Source organism: Aptenodytes patagonicus, chromosome 2 (genome assembly GCF_965638725.1).
Source record: "Aptenodytes patagonicus chromosome 2, bAptPat1.pri.cur, whole genome shotgun sequence".
Classification (NCBI taxonomy): Eukaryota; Metazoa; Chordata; class Aves; order Sphenisciformes; family Spheniscidae; genus Aptenodytes; species Aptenodytes patagonicus.
Genome location: NC_134950.1, coordinates 168,993,810 through 169,010,327, shown reverse-complemented (window position 1 = coordinate 169,010,327; position 16,518 = coordinate 168,993,810). Strand labels below are relative to the sequence as shown.

General features: G+C 45.0%; 1 protein-coding gene across 1 annotated transcript in view; it reads left to right on the top strand.

Moving 5' to 3' along the window:
• Nucleotides 1-16,518, top strand: part of OBSCN (obscurin, cytoskeletal calmodulin and titin-interacting RhoGEF) — a 208,484-nt gene that overhangs the window by 183,588 nt on the left and 8,378 nt on the right. Inside the window, exons 105-118 of the mRNA XM_076332060.1 lie at nt 129-329; nt 910-970; nt 2,071-2,148; nt 2,296-2,468; nt 3,020-3,046; nt 3,577-3,729; nt 4,488-4,533; nt 5,101-5,178; nt 6,064-9,730; nt 10,358-10,480; nt 11,597-11,707; nt 11,825-11,992; nt 12,470-12,592; nt 15,176-15,346. Of these exons, the coding sequence (XP_076188175.1) occupies nt 129-329; nt 910-970; nt 2,071-2,148; nt 2,296-2,468; nt 3,020-3,046; nt 3,577-3,729; nt 4,488-4,533; nt 5,101-5,178; nt 6,064-9,730; nt 10,358-10,480; nt 11,597-11,707; nt 11,825-11,992; nt 12,470-12,592; nt 15,176-15,346 (5,180 nt within the window). The remainder of the gene's footprint in view (nt 1-128; nt 330-909; nt 971-2,070; nt 2,149-2,295; nt 2,469-3,019; nt 3,047-3,576; nt 3,730-4,487; nt 4,534-5,100; nt 5,179-6,063; nt 9,731-10,357; nt 10,481-11,596; nt 11,708-11,824; nt 11,993-12,469; nt 12,593-15,175; nt 15,347-16,518) is intronic.

Below are 16,518 nucleotides of genomic sequence, written 5' to 3'. Positions count from 1 at the left end.
ATGTTGGAGAATGTAAGCCCTGAGCAGTAGGGAGCTGTCAAAGGCCGGGACGTGGAAAGGTCTACACCTGCTGTGCAGAGGGCTTTGAACCAAGTCTGAGCAGGGCTTGTCCTTTGATTTTTACACAGGGGCTGCTTCAGCTTTGTGAAACGAGTTGTACACAAAGGGAACAGAGTGTCTTGTGCTGCCAAATTCATACCTCTACGAAGCAAAACGAAGGCTCGAGCGCATCAAGAGAGGGATATTCTTGCCTCTCTGTCCCATGACAGAATTACCAGGCTCCTGGATCAGTATGAAACGCGAAAAACACTGATTTTGATTCTGGAGTTGTATCCTTTTCTGTGCTCCTTGTCTGAGGAGGCTGGGAAGTACTAGGTAGAGCTCATTTATGAAATAACTAAGCAATTAACCATTTTTAGGTTTTGCTGAGATAAAAGGACACGCACAATCTTTCTCTGCACTGCAGGGTAGCATAGCTCTGTGACATCTTCAGTGAAGTACTATGTTTCTGCTGCTTTAGGAAAAATCATGATACTTGTATATACAAGTGTGACCGAGTTGTTAAACACCAAAACTCTTTTCTGAAATGTCTGGAAGTGAAGGACTCTGTTTCCATGAGATCCAGTCCGGGTGAGCACCAGGAAAATGCAGTGCAGGGCAGAAAAGCCCACAGCCAACAGGTAGATTTTAGCACCAGCGATACCATTCTCCCGCTTGTAGGGATCACAGGTTTAGAGCAGCCCAATTCTGCAAGAAGGACACTGCTGCAATAGAGACTTTAATGAATTACATGCACATCACGTTGCCTGAGATCACCTCGTGAATTCTGCTGTTAGCTGGATAGAGGTGGTTACAAAGTAAAAATAAACATTTAACTGTAGTTCTGTTTTCCCTTAATGCCATTGTCAGATGCTCCAGCGAAGAGCTCCTTGACCGTTTATTCAAGAAGAGCGTCGTCACTGAGGCAGAGGTAATCTTTCTTTCTCATTTGAAAGACCAGAGTTGGTGGGTACCACTACAGTACCTTCCAGCTGCATTTTCCTTTTTGAATATGAAGAATGTCCTTGAACCGGTGATAATCTGTCAAAACAGAATCAGCCTTTAAAATGTGTTCCCACCAGCTTTCATTAATAAGTTGAGCTTCTTCAGGGAATAACTAGAAACAGCCGGTGGTTTTGACCATCAGCATTGCATTCAGCCTAATACAGCTGATATTTGCTCTATTATCATCATTTCTTTGCTATCTGTCACCAGAAGCTCCTGTATCTTCACTTGCTTAATAACGCTTTATCCCCTCGCAACCGTACTTCACCCCTTTTCAGTCCCCAAAACGAGGGCTGAAATTATGGTTTCTAAGGGATTTTTTTTGAGATCCTTGGTGCTCAAAGTTCAAAATGTTTCACATCTCCCGTCTAGTAGCCAGGTGTCCCATATTTATTGGTAAAATTGATTTTTCTTAGAAATACTCAGAGGGAAATATCACAGAACCATAGAATGGTTTGGGTTGGAAAGAACCTTTAAAGATCAAATGTCAGCTAACACTATAAAATGTCAAAGATAGAGGACTTCCAAAGCTGAAGTTAGCTGTAAATCTTCACTCCTTGTTCAGTCATAGTCAGATTACATTTACATACGGTCAAGAAAATAGGTTTACAAGATAGTTTTAAAATGTATTTGTGTTTTAAATGTGTTTGCCTGATTTACACCAAGCCAGAGCTGAATTTGAGTTAGACAGTTGATAAGGTTCATCAGACCTGAAGATTTCTGTATCTCTTTTTTGTATGTTTGTAGGGTTGTGGTTTTTTTTTTAAAGTAAGGGCTTTTTCACATATAGAAGGCTCCAGCAGGGCAGTGTGGTCAGACACGAGGCACAGCTTCATTCCACGGGGTAATGTTTGGTTCACACCTTACTTCAACTGCAAGACTAATATAAGAAGTTCATTCTAGTTTTAAAAGTATTTCTAGATCAATCTCTCCCTCTCCCATATATTAAAAATGTTGGTGGAATCAGGGACCCTCTTATTTACTAATAATGTTTAATAATTATTTAAAAATTGATTTAATTTTTAGGTCAAGTTGTACATCAAGCAAATTTTGGAAGGAATCAAATATCTTCATGACAACAACGTCCTTCATTTGGACATTAAGGTAACGTGCAATGGCAGGTCTAGCTTCCCATAGCCTCTTGTTGGTCAGGGAATGGGCGTTCTCAATTCGGATTATTCTTACTTACAACTGAAAATATCGCCTGCTTTCAAGAAAAGTTTCTCCCTTTTATTTTATTTCATTTACTAGCCGCTGAATATCCTCATGGTTTATCCTGAAAGGGAAGACCTTAAGCTCTGTGACTTCGGATTTGCTCAGAAGATCACGCCCTTTGAGCCCCAGTTCAGCAAATACGGGTCTCCGGAGTTTGTTGCCCCAGAAATTGTTTCTCAGTCACCAGTGTCAAAAGCAACCGATATCTGGTAACCTGTCATCTTTCTACAAAGCTTTTGCCCTAGATGGCCTGAATTTCCATTTATTGTTAATAATTAAATGGAGTAGTGATAAATAACGCAGGAAACTGAAAGTGAACACTGAGAATGCAAAACCTGTCAGGGCTCTTTAAAGCTCCTATTTTGTTCAACCATAATTGAACTCTGACCAGCCAATTAAAGCAAAGGAGCATCTTAGAGAAGATGATCTTTATTAGAGGCGGCAACTAGGGAGGATGAAAAGCCCTAAGGGGCTTTCTAGAAAAGGCAAACAAACTCCAAAAAAGTATTTTGAGTCTTCTCCTCTATCTGTGCTTTAAAAATGGAGGATTACTTGAGAACAATTTTTTAAAAATGTTGAAGGGAAAAAAATTGAAGGGTGAAAACAATAGCTTTTGGGATTTATTTTCCTTGGAAAGGTGAGGAGAAGAAGGTGGTCTTATTGTACCAGGGTGTCTAGTGGTAGGAAGAGGGGCTGTGTGCTTGAGAAGGATGGAGAAATAGTGATGAACACCTGACATTTGTGTTCCCTCCCTCCTCAGGGCTGCTGGAGTCATCACATATTTAAGGTAAATAAATCTTCTTGGAAAGACTCATTCAATATCCCTTTGTCAGTCAGAGCCCTCCAATACCTTCAAGTGAGGGATTTGAGTGAAGCATTGAGTTCTTCTATAACAAGGGCAATTTCTTTTGTGGTTTTCTCCTTTACTCGTTCTTTCCTGGTTGCCCAGGGCTTTGGTCACTGTCCCTGCTTGAAGACCTGCCAGCTGCTCTCCTTGCAGCTAGCGATGAGAGCGGTGGGTGAGGTTCAGTCTTCCCCTTGCCTGTTTTAGCCAGCACCCTACTGCAGCTGTGCAAAATCAAACCCTTAATTCCTTATCTGTGGCACAGGGATAAATAATTCAGTTAAGTGCCATGTAATGCTGGGGTGAAAGATGCTCTGTTAGTGGACGCACTGCTCACAAGCATTGCAAGTCCCACGCATGGAGTCCCTCAAGCATTTTAAAGCCCCACGTAAGCATTTGTGCTTCTGTCATTTAAACAGCAAATAGAAGTCTAAAGTCTGTCTCCTTTTATTTTATGGTGTTCAATAAATAAGCCTAACGTGCAAGTCTCCATTTGCTGGGGAGAACGACAGAGGAACGCTTCTAAATATCCAGAACGGGGAAATTTCATGGACCACTCCTGATTTTGTTCACTTGAGTGAAGATGCAAAGGACTTTATGAAAGGGATCCTACAGCAGCACCCCGAGTGAGTGCACTTTTGTGCTTCCTACAGCCAGCGTGCAAAGATGTTGGTGTCTCAGCAGGCAGGTCTCAGCTCATCAGAGCTGCGGTGGTTTGGAAAAGTAGAAAGCTGAGTGAGATGTGGTGCGTTATGCCCTAGTTCTTCTTTATTATTCCCCATTACCCAAAACACAACTCAGCAATTTGCCAAATTGGCCTGTTTCTGGTATGGTGATGTCCTTACTCCCTGACTTCTCCAGGCAGATGAGTTTCTGAAATGACGTAGAGAAGTGGGAAGAGCAAGGACTGGTATAGAGGGAGTTATGTGAGAATTAAATAATATTAACCACATTCATTAAGCAATTTCAAGTACAAATGGTGGCTTGAAGGCAAGTTTGCAGGCACTTGCTTTTTGATTTCATTTCTCTTCTTTCTGCTTGCTGCCAAAGCTATTTTTGCTCTGGCCACCTAAAGAGTCAAAGTCACTCTTAGGGCTGCTCTCGACACCCTTGAACGGGCTCCCTGCAGAGTGCCATGGGGTCTTCCTGAGGATCTGCAGGGAGTCTCAGACTGAAAAAGGAGGATCGTTTCACCTCAAGGGAAGGAAGCCTTGGGTTGAAAGCCTCTGTCTGTCTGTTTGGCTTCTCAGCTCTAAAACAGCAGCCTAAGGACATACACAAAAGTGTATGCGTGTGTCCACGTGAAGCAGGCACCTTCAGGAAGATCTTGTGGTTGCTGTTGAAAGTGACTTGCTACTAGAACGGTGATCTTTTCTCTTTTCAGAGCCAGGCCTAGTGCTTCGGACTGTCTTTCCCACAAGTGGTTCATGGTAAGTTTGTCCTGGTTCCTTAGTAGAGTCATTAAAAATATTGAGGTTGGAAGAGACCTTTGGAGGGGCAGCTTTTAAAGCTGCTTGATATTATTTGCTGGTTTATTTTTTCTCTTGGTCTCCTACTTTCTGTCCTACAGAGCAGCTCAGGCATGGCTCTCCAGAAAGAGGAGACACATCGGTGTTTACATGCCAAGATATCTTTCCTTTCAAAAGATAAAGATTACTACCGACATGAGCAGATAGAACATGTCTGTATAGAAAGGAAACTGTGGCTTTGCAGAGCAAAGTTATGGTTTATATTCCAATGCCTTAAATTGCTAAGGTGAAGAACTAAAAATTAACAAAAAGAAGGAATTTAATCACATGCATTGAACAGGGCTTGCTTTTATCATTGAAAAGCTGAGATTGTCTACAATTTAGCCATGGGGGGATTGTAGCATTTGGTCTATTGTAACTTTCCTAAATTAAACAATTCTGGAAGGAGGGAACCCTAAAAAAAAAACTTCCCAGGAAATGAAGTCAGGATTTTCTAACCAATGATTTTCCTCTCATTCCACCTGGCAGCATAATCTCCCCCTCGAAGCAGCTCATTTCATCAATACCAAGCAGCTCAAATTCATTGTGGCTCGGAGCAAGTGGCAGGTGAGTTGGCCTTAATCTATGTTGGTTCTTTTTAGTTATATTTATCTTTAATTACATTTGCATCTTTTAAAGTCTGTCGGGCTAGGACAGTGAGCACAGCAGAGATCTCAGCTTGGGTATGAATGGGGAATAAGCCCAGGAGAGAGTGGTCGATGGATGTGGCAGAAATAAATTATCTAGGCTTTTACTGCCTGGAAATCATCTGGTCTAATGCAGGTGCCTGTAAGATGCATGGCTGTGTCTCAGTTAGGTACCCCCAGCTGCCTTTGCAATTGGTACTGAATTACAGGCAGGTCCCAAGAAGATCCTCTTTTCCTGAAGTTCTCTAAAATACTCAGATTGGTTGCCTTCTGAAGATGCCTGTTTCTCTCTGTTGGCTGTAAGGGGAGGCCAGCTGCTCAGCTTCAACTGAGATGTCTCACATGGCAGAAGTTAGAGCAGACGAATCCTACCTCCTACAGTATGGTAGGTCTTCTGTTGGCCTAAGTCACTGTAGGTTGTGCTGCAGTCAACGGATTTAAGGCCATTTACTCCAGCTAGGCTCTCATCTGATGTGTTCCGTTAAAAACTCCTTTTCCGTCTGCTTTGAGCGGCCAGATTGTCTTTGAAAATCTCAAGCAGGGTCCTGCTTCCCCGTTCACAACAGCAAGTATGTCCCCTGAAGTCAATATAGTCAATATAGTTTCACCTCTGTGAATGAGAGAAGAGGAAGACTTGGAGAGCAAATGAGGCCTGGATTGACAATATGTACAAAAGGGTGGCAATGTGTTATTAAACTAGTACGTGTGGTATTTAAGAGTGCAGAAGTTCAGTTTGGTATGCTTGCTTTACCATACTCCCACCATGTTTCCATCTGATTGTGCTGTATTTTGTTTTGCTTTTCAGCGGTCTCTGATGTGCTATAAATCCATACTGGTAATGCGATCTATCCCAGAAATCCTAGAAAGGACTCATGACAACACCTCCCTGGCCATCTCCCGACATCTTATTGAAGAAAGCACTTCATCCAGTACCAGCGGCTCTTCTTCAGACAACGAGAACTCGCATTTCCCCAAGAAGAGGCACTTTGGCTCTACGCCCGAACTGCACTTGTCCATATTTGATGCACCAAGCCATCAGGAGCCTCCAAAACATGCAAGTGAAGAGAAGCACTCCAAAACCTCAATCCCTCCAGTAAAACCCATGAGAAGGAAGTATGCTTCAATGAAAACTGAGGTGGGGGACAAATCACCTACAGAAAGCAAAGAGCTCATGGCAAGTATCTTAAAGGAGAAAGAGGAGGGGCTCCATCCCAGACTTCGAGATGAAAAAGCAGAGCAGTCCCAAAGAAGCGGTGCTGCTGAGCCTTCATCAGTGAAGACTTCCACAGAAAGCACATCGCGTCTATGTCAGAAAGAAAAAACAGACATATCTGATAAGGACAGAATTGAAAAGGCTGGGGATGGGACAGAAAAGCCACCTGTATGTGTTCCTAGACAGAGTGTCATTAAAAGCACTTTCTACAGCCAGGCAGCTGAGCTACCTGCAAGGGGGCCTTCCTCACCAGGCAGGGAGTTCAGAAGGCACCTGGACAGAGCCAGAAGGACTTTCCGGAAAGCTGGATATTCAAAGGTGCCCCTCAGTGGTCTCCGTGAACCCCTTCTAGAGCAGTTTGAACTGGAAGAAGAAGAAGGCAAGTCTGATGATGGAGATGATCACAGGGAGAGTCTGCTTGGTTCATTGACCAAATCAGCTTCGTTTGACACTGCAAGGAAACCACCACATCCTGCCATTGCCGGTGCCAGCCGAAGCCGTTCCCTGGATGACTACAGGCTGAGAGCCTCAAGATCAGTGAGGGAACAAGATATTTTGGAAGAAGACTGTGATATATTGTCACAGGAAAGTTGCCCTGAAGGCAGTGACCACTGCGACATTTCTGCGGGGCCTGGCAAGGGATGTTCTGTAGATGCTTCAAAGCAAGAGGACTTTAGGAGAGCCAGCAAGGATTGTTCAGAAGAGCAGCCCCCTCCTTCCACACAATGTGAGGGTAATGGGTGCCCGGCTGTTTTTGTGCAACAGCTAGAGAGACTTCCAGCGTCACCTCATGGGAGCGAGAATAGGAAACATTTACTGAAGAAGTCAAAAGCCACTTACATTGAGGAGGAAGCTGAAGATTTGGAAGGCAAAAGCCCCATTCTAACTGCCCAGTGCTCAGATGTAACTGCATCAACAGCTCAAAAACACGAAAGCATGGAGGGTAAATCTTCCCCTGGCAGTGCCTCTGACACTGCTTTTCAGGAGGGCAAACAGTCCATTTCAACTCTCTCACAGTCAGAGACCACCTCCAAGTCAGCCCCTACAAGTAAAGGAGGCGTGTATCTGCCCCAGGAGTCTGCTCACAGTACTGACATCCATCCGGATCTAAAAGGTGGAAGCTTGCTTATCAAAAGGACAGCCCCAGTTCCACCTTGGAAAGACAAAAGGCAGAAACATTCACATGAGAAGTCTTCTGCTCATGGTGTTGCCGAATCTGATTTCATGGGGCCTGAAAGCTCTGCTGTTTTAACAGGCCCACAAACAGAAATCGATTCACTTCCAGTAGGTAAAGACAAAAGTCAGGAACTTCCTGGTCAAAGTGTTCCAGCAACTACTGTCTTGGTGGGCAAACAGCCAGGTACCCTAACTGCTCTGCACACAGCTGATGAAGGTGCTCATCAGAAGCTGAAGACCTATAAAGAGGTGAGATCTGCTGTCCTGGAGGATGAAGGACCGGGTATTATAGGAATCACTCCACCATCAGCTCATGATGGTGAAAGCCAAGCGCACAAGAGGGTTCCTGTTCACATCGACACAGCATCTGGCATCCGGAAGGGAGACCACCTGGTTGTTCCAAAAGTCGCACCACCAAAATCAATGTTGACTTCAGTCTCCGATGCAGCACGGCAGGCTGAAAGGGAACGGCTAGCTCATAGCAAGGAGAGGCTTGCTGCTCTGAGGAGTGAAAGCTCAGCTGTTGCAGAGATTGTTCCCAGTTTGGCCCACGAAGCTGAAATCAAGGGAGCTGAACCCCAGAAGGTTTCTGAAGGCAGTGGCACGGTGCCTGCTGTTCTGGAGAGCAGACACCCAGCTAGAACCGTGTCCTCCCAAAATACTGGCCTCCCATCAGTCTGTGAGAGTAAGAAGCAAGAACATCCAAAGGCATCACTTCACAGTGAGGTGAGATCTGTTGTGACAGCAAGTGGAAGCCAAGCAACTGGACAGACTACGCCTGCTCCTTTCCCCAAGACTGGACGTCAGGTGTTTGAGCAGCACAGGGCTGCCTATGCCAGTGGCAGAGTTTCTGCTGATCTGGAGCGTGGGCCTCCAGGTGTCTTAACTGCTTCACAACCAGAAGTTGCTCCATCTGCAGTCTATGAGCTAGAATATGAGGAACATCGAAAGGTTTATGGTGAGGGTAGAGGCATTGCCTTAGAAAGTGGAAGCTGTGGTACTGGAAAAACTGTCCCACCGTTGCTCCACAGGGATCAAAGTCAGGAGCTCTCACATCACAGGTCTTCTTTCTACAGTGATGAGGAGTCTGCTGTGCTGGAGGGCTTAGTGGATGAGATGGTTTCCCTCTCTGAAGAGATGAATGTTTGGGCAGAGTCAGTTTCTGGTGAGGAGGAATGCAGAAAGCACACCTCTCCTCCCACAGAGATGTTCTCCAAAAGCCCAGGTAACCAAGCACCCAAGGACACCTCCTTCCCTTCTGTACAAGGGGGTAAAAGAGGAGAAGTCTCTGAGCTGGATGACCTTGCAGAACCCTATCTTGTTGTGAGTGAGGAGTCAGTGGTACTGGAAGGGAAGGGAGCACAGACGGTTCCTCATGAATGTGAGCATCTGGAGGACTTAGCATTTGAGATCCGCGCTCCTAGCCAAGTGAGTGTTTCCTCAACAGATAGCTTGGACACTGGAAAAAGACCCAGTCAAGTGTCAGTGAGCAAGGACACTGGTAAACACCCAGAAGTTTCTTTAGTAAAAATCAAAGACCTGTCGGACGAAACACCCAGTCTTGGCAGTGGAACTCCAAAACTTGACATATCAGAGGTAGAGCCTGCCTACTTGAATTTCTCTGATTTGTATGACATTGTCTATTTTCCATTTGAATTTATGAACTATAGGAAGCCTCCACCCAAACCAACTGGTAGACGGTTTATACCTTTTGGCGAAAGGGCAAGGTCACCTCCTGCAGGACATTTGCACAAGGATAAAAGACTGTGCATCAGAGAAGAGGCAGAGGACAAGAACAGGAAGAACCATTTGGAAATATCTGAGGATTCAAAGGCAACTAACTTATTAGCCATGGGGAAAGGGTCAGAGAGTCATAAAGAAATGTATGGCCCCCAAAAGGACTCAAGTGGTAAGCAGAAAAGCTCCTCCTACAAGAAGACAGGACTCTTTAAGCCATATGTAAGGTCTCATTCAGTGGAGCAGTCAGTGGAGCAGAGTCTGAAGAAGAAAGTAAAAGCTTCTGTTGCCCATATTTCAAGAATCCTAAAAGGAAAGACATCTCCTGAGCCAGAGGCAGAGGAAGGTAAATATTTTACTCTGTGCCTTCACAGATTTGCTGCTATAACTGGGCTCTGCTAAATCTGCCTTTTCCTTTTTCCCCCAGCATATCTGAGGCTGTGGTTAGACAGTCATTGCAAAACTGGCAGTGGCAGGTTATGCAATTAGTGGTCTTCAGCCCCACCACTAGCTCTCTGTTACTGACTCATTTCAGTGCAGAGTCAGCTGGGTTAATCTGCTGGTGGAAGTGGTTCAGATTCCCCTGTCTGAGTTTGCACAAAAGCAGGCCAGGGCTGGATGATGCTTTCCTTGCTGCAGTTTCTTCTGCAGTTATCATCTGACCATGGTAAATCTTTAAGGCTAAAGTGACTGGGAGACGTCGGTGAAGTCTCCCTGGCTACCTAAGTTGATGACACTCCACAACAGAACCTGTGCTTTCTTCTCTGCCATCCCTGGATATGCCCTGTTCTTCCAGGACGTCATTCTGTTTGTAATAGCTGTCACAGCCTTCCCTGTTGACTGAAGGCTCGTTAATAAGGAAACCTGTGACTGCTGAGCTATTTATGTGCGAACGGCAGAACTGTCTGCTGTAAACGGGATGCCACAGGGAGAACGATGGCCTTGAATGACTTCTCATCCTTTCTCAAAACAGAGTTTGGTGAGCTGGGGAGTGAGGCAGTAGAAAAAGAGCTGTTAACAGGGGCTGAAGGATCTCTGAAGAGGAAATCAGCACTCTCTTCATTCAAGTTCTCAAGCCTCATGCCAAAGGAGAAAGGTATTGCTACTGCATAAGTCATCAGTTAGTTTTATCATGAAGTGTCATTAATGAATATGACAGTGCTGTGTAAGGCCAGTTTCTAAGGATGGATCTGCAAATTGAGATGACCTGGACCAACTCATCCAATATCAGCCAGCCTCCTCTGTTTACCTCGTAACTATGTCCTTGCTAAAACCGTCTTGTCTTGGCATTGCTTGCAAACTGGATCCATTCTAGGAAGCCACTGCAAGGGAATAAAATCTATGTGTAAGCTAGAAAGAGAATAAATGGAGTATCCAAGGGTGGGATGGCAGAAGCAGGGAACTGTGAATTCCTACGCCCCAGCCCTGCATGCATGTGTAAGGGCCAGACGCGCTGCTATAGAGCTATGAAATGAAAAATGGTGGGGCAGCCCCAAACGGCGTGTCAGCAAAGCTGAACTTGCTTTTGCCCGGGCAAGTTTCCCCTTGACTCTAGCAGGAGCATTTTCTGAGGTCAGGTTAATGCCCCAGCATTCAGCAGAGCCCAGCCAAGCGCTGGGAAGGGCAGGCGTGTGAGGCTGGCAGCTCCTGGGCACTGCGGAGAAAAAATCCTGGAGAAACACGGAAGAAAACCTGAGCTCCCCCTTTCCCATGGAGACAGCAGCAAATTTGATGCTCCATGGGTTTTTTCCTCCTTCCATATCCATCTTTTATCTCTTCTTCTCTCTTCTCATGTTGTCTTGATCTGATCCCCTCATCCTTGAAATACCATCATTTAGTTTTGCCCCCACATTTAAGCTAGGCCAGAAGAAAACTCTTGCTGCGACATGCGCTCCCTCTCCTCCGAGCTGTTCTGCTGCCTTAGCTGTACCAGCAGGGCTGGGCAATGCAGATGTTCCCCATGGCCCTTCCAAGATCCATCTGGATTATCATGTATGAGCAGTGACACTGCGTCCATGGGGCTGAACGGGGCTCCTGCACCTATGTGCCCAATGCCCAGAGGATTCTCCAACCGGTGGTCAAAGGAATGCCAGAGCATGAACCAGAAATGTTCTTGAACCAATTAAAAATGCTTACTGATGTCCTGCGTGCACTTATTTTCCACATAGCCCTCCTGGCCATTCTGAATCACTGCTTTTCCTCTTCTTTGCAGCACCTTCATTCGTTGAGGAGCTCATCGATCAGGCTGCTGCCATCGAACAGTGCGTGACGCTGTCGTGCCGGACAGCGGCTCACTCTTCCCTGCACATCGACTGGTTCAGAGGTGAACTGACATCCCTCCAGGGAGCCCCTAACCTCTGGGACAGGGGTGCAGGGAGGGTTTTAGACACCTTGATATAAATCTGCAGGGTAATTGTCTCTCCTATCTTCTGCTTTGCAGATGGGATACCTGTCCACAGCAGCAGCCGGATCCTCATCTCAGCCACGCTCAAAAACTTCCAGCTGTTAACTATTCTCTCTGTTGGTGCTGACGATTTTGGTATTTACACCTGTGTGGCCACAAACTCCCTGGGCTCAGCATCCACCTCTTGCATCATAAGAAAAGCAGGTAAAAGAAGAAGTAGCTACAGAAGTCGGTATTACTTCTGCCCCAAAATGTGACCTGTAAATACCTGTGAGGTGAGATTTCTGCAGATAGGTTCAGAGGATGATCTCTCCCTTGCCTGCTCTAGTCCACAGCCACAGCCCTTGCTGTCTGGTAGCGTGGCACGTTTTGCAGGGTTCATTCCCTCTTCTTCGCTCTTTAGTCTCTCTCCTCAATTCAGAGCTGCTCCAGTAACCGTGTGGTTCTAGAACCAGACTTCAAAATCTTAACACTGAGTTTTAATTAGGCATGGTTAAATTGCTGTTCCACTGGGGGGGGGGGGTGTATGTGTATATACGTTAAAAAAAGGTATACTTTTTTTTTATATATATATATATATAAAAAAAGAATATCTGTAACTGAGAAATGCCAGGTGTAGAGGTATGTATCACAGCAGTGCTATTGCTAACGGTCACTGGTTTTTGTGCCTCCTCTCGACAGAGGTTCCTCCCAGCCCTCCACCCCCTGACATCGTGGAGGTCTACGAGGATGGAGTGCAGGTGGTCTGGAAACCTGTGGAAACCAACACCCCCGTCCATTACACTGTCCAGTGTAAGAGCGAAGGTAAAGTGGAGTGCTGCCCTTACGCCTTGCAAGGAACATCTCGATTCGTACGATCTCTTCACCAGCTGGATATTTTCTTTTTATTCAGAAACAGCCTGATTTTCGCTCCCTAGTTTAGAGTTAGGAATGAAATTCATACAGCCATCATTTAGCCATCTGAAAGTTAGATGTTGTGCTGGCTACACCAGCCTGGAATATGCATACTCCTACAAAAGGCTTTGCTGAAGTGTGAATCAAACTAGGTCGCATGGAAGCTGTGACCAAAAAGTGAACAGCCACAGAAGAACAGGCATGGCTGATACACCGTCCTGAGTAATCCTCTCAAGTTACAGCTCTGACATCGTACGCTAACAACGCCCAGCAGCAACGATTAGCAGACAATATCATCCTACACCCAGGCTTTCTGTACAGTCTGTGGAGAAAGATGGTCTATCGAAAAGGCAATTCATCCTATGCTAAACGGCCACGCTTTCTTTTTCCATTGGTTATGCAGGAAGCTTAGGGCAAACAGCCAGGACAAGATGACAAAAGTTTGGCAAAACTGCATCATCCCTTTGATGTTTCCTTCCAAGGCTTGGTCCAGAGCCTGATGTGGAAAACATCCAGTGGATGTTTTCTTGTTTAATTCCACGAACTTTGAATCAAATCCCCGAGCCTGTTCCATCTCTTTCGGGACTGCTTTTGCTGTTATTATTATGAATACTATGTCTGATAGTAATTTCTACTGCAGTCACACATACCCAGACAGCCCTTTGGATTCAACTGCTCCATGTTCCTTCTTTTAGTTCTCCAAACACACATGCACTCCTTTCTGGATTCGCATGAGCATGGGCAGCAGCTTTCTACCTTTTCACCCTGGAGCTGGTGTCAGTCACTTTTCCTCCAACGCAGCTCGCTTTATTGTTATCCCTTTTGACACAACTGTAGGCGAGACTTTGGGGAGGATACAAAAGCAAGTTGTTCCAACTAGGAAGAAAAACAGCAAACAGCATCTACAATCTTCCGTTGCATTCTGTGTATTTGGCAGGAACGTGCAAGGTCCTGCTTTCCTGAACACAGGAGGATTAAGATAATCTGAAAAAAATTCCTTGTTTTATCCATTATTTGAGAGTAGGCTTTTGCATGCTGCTTCTGCAGACACTTTTCTCTGTTTCTAAGCTGTATCTGCTCCTTCTTACACAGCCCCCCCCTCCCCCCAGTTCAACCAGTACCCTGCAAAGTCATTGATACCTTTGTTTTGGATGGTGAATTATTGCTTGTCCTATGGTTTGAGGCTCTCTACCAGTGTTTAATTGAATGAAAGGATGGGTTTAATCTCAGGGAGTTGAGTTCAGCCTTGAGCACAGCAGTAATGGCAAAGCATGGGACACAGCATCGTGTGAAATGAATGATCATTAAATGTTTGCTGGTGATTTTCTACTTCACATCTTAGCCCCATGAATAATGAGTCCAGAACATACCTACAATTTCAGTTCCCTGAAAAATCATCCGAGTTTCATAAAAGCTGAGTAAATCTGCCCAAGTTTCAAACACTGGGTTTGCTAGGAAGGTGTTCGTGGATAGTTCTCTCCTGAAATCCTGAACCTCATGGTTTCAACTGAATTCAAGACAGGGCCAAAGGGAAAAAAAAACGGTGATTTTGTTAGGCTTTTGTTTGGAGTTCTTGATGTATATTTGTATTAGAGATTGGTAGCATGAATTAGATAAACAGAAACTATACAGGAAAGTTTCACCATTCCTCTCAAACAATATTGCCACATCTTGGACTGATTAGATATCAAACAGCTGATTTCAAAAAAGATCATAGAACCATAGAATCCTAGAATAGTTTGGGTTGGAAGGGACCTCTAAAGGTCATCTAGTCCAACCCCCCTGCCCTGGGCAGGGACATCTTCAACTAGATCAGGTTGCTCAGAGCCCCGTCCAACCTGACCTGGAATGTTTCCAGGCATGGGGCAGCCACCACCTCTCTGGGCAACCTGTGCCAGTGCTTCACCACCCGCAGCGTAAAAAATGACTTCCTTATATCTAGTCTAAATCTACCCCCTTTAGTTTAAAGCCATTCCCCCTTGTCCTGTCACAACAGGCCCTGCCAAAAAGTTTGCCCCCATCTTTTTCATAAGCCCCCTTGAAGTACTGACAGGCTGCACGAAGGTCTCCCCAGAGCCTTCTCTTCTCTAGGCTGAACAACCCCAACTCTCTCAGCCTTTCTACAGAGGAGAGGTGTTCCATCCTCCTGAGCATTTTCGTGACCCTCCTCTGGACCCGCTCCAACAGGTCCAGGTCTTTCCTGTGCTGAGGGCTCCAGAGCTGGACGCAGTGCTGCAGGTGGGATCTCACCAGAGCAGAGCAGAGGGGCAGCTTTGGCACATGTACAGCGAGCAGCACCATGCACAAAAGTTGGTCATAGCAAGTCAGTTTTTCCTTCACTCTATGAGATTCCACTGTTTCCCCATATTCCCAGCACATAAGTAAAGTTGATGGAAAAAACCCAAAAACAACAAAACCCCAAAACTCAAAAAACACCCTGGTGTGACCATCTTAAATGAGTCCTCATCTCTTTTCTGTCTTTCCTTGGTTAAGATGGGGAGTGGGTGACTCTTGCTTCTGACATCGCTGACTGCTGCTACTATGCCAAAAATCTCTCCAAGGGGTTTATCTACTGCTTCAGGATAGCCTGCACCAGTAAAGCCGGAATGGGCCCTTACAGCGACCCGTCTGCCAAAGTGGAAATCACTGGGAAGGATCAAATAGGTAAGATCAAATGCCAGGAAAGCATTGTGTTTTTCCTGCATCAAAACGATTGCACCCTTTTGGATGCGGGTCCAGAAGTCAAGAGCAAGTGAATCAAGGCCAATTCCACTTGGCTCAGGGTGGTTTAGGTCTTCCTCCTCTTTGGCTTTCTTATTTAAAAGTAAATTATTTTCTAGTTCTGGACACGGTTAGGGGAATATGTGTAAATATATAACAAATAAATAATAAAATAATAACACTACGTAAATATAAATGATATGTAAACATATATAAAAATATAATAATAAAATAAAAATCTGGAAACTGTAGATTACCCACTGAAGACACACTCAGTTTTTGATGTGAGATCATGAGGAAACAGGTCTGGGACAATGGATGTGTTACTGGAGGCATTCATCTATTGGTATAGATCTGCCACTGGTGAAAGCCCTGGACCTGCTCTTCGTTATGGACTCAGTCCTAAGTTCAGTAGTTAATTTATGTGTTCTGGTGTTTGCTACTGGGAATTATTGCCCTACTGTGGTGCATTTTTCAGCTGTATTTTGTCTCTGAAGTAAAGAAAGCTCGATTTACTATTTTTTTTTTCATCTGTTTGAATACTTTGTACTATTCACATGTTTTTAAAATTAAGAAATCCATAACCCCACGGCAAACACGTCCTTGTAGCAAAGGAAGTATCCTGTCTGCCAAGAAGTGGAAGGATGGTCTAACTGGAATTTCCTCCCAGTGGAGAGGATCATTCTGTAAAAATCAGTTCACAGAGATATTTTTAACTCACCTTAAATCCTCTGCTTTCCCTTGGCCCAGGATTCATTAACGTATCTCAATGTGCACCGCATTTCCAAGCAGATGTTTTAATGTGTCAAGGGATGCTTTAATATTTCAGGGAGCACTCGGACACAACCACATGCCAGAACCAGAGCAACAAGTTTCAGCTGCTGCCCTGAAATATCCAACTAAAAGAAGTTTCTAATTCTTTGTCAGTGTCTTACCATGCCCTGATGACTTGTTATGTGAGAAGACGAGAACCAGTGGCTGAGACGTTTGATATCATAGGACACAACATACAATCCACCTCATAGTCTGGGGTGGTCACACCGGGGAATTACTGGGTGGGCAGTCTAGAATCTGTTGCATTCTAATAGCATTGGGTGCCACAGCTGGGAGACAAC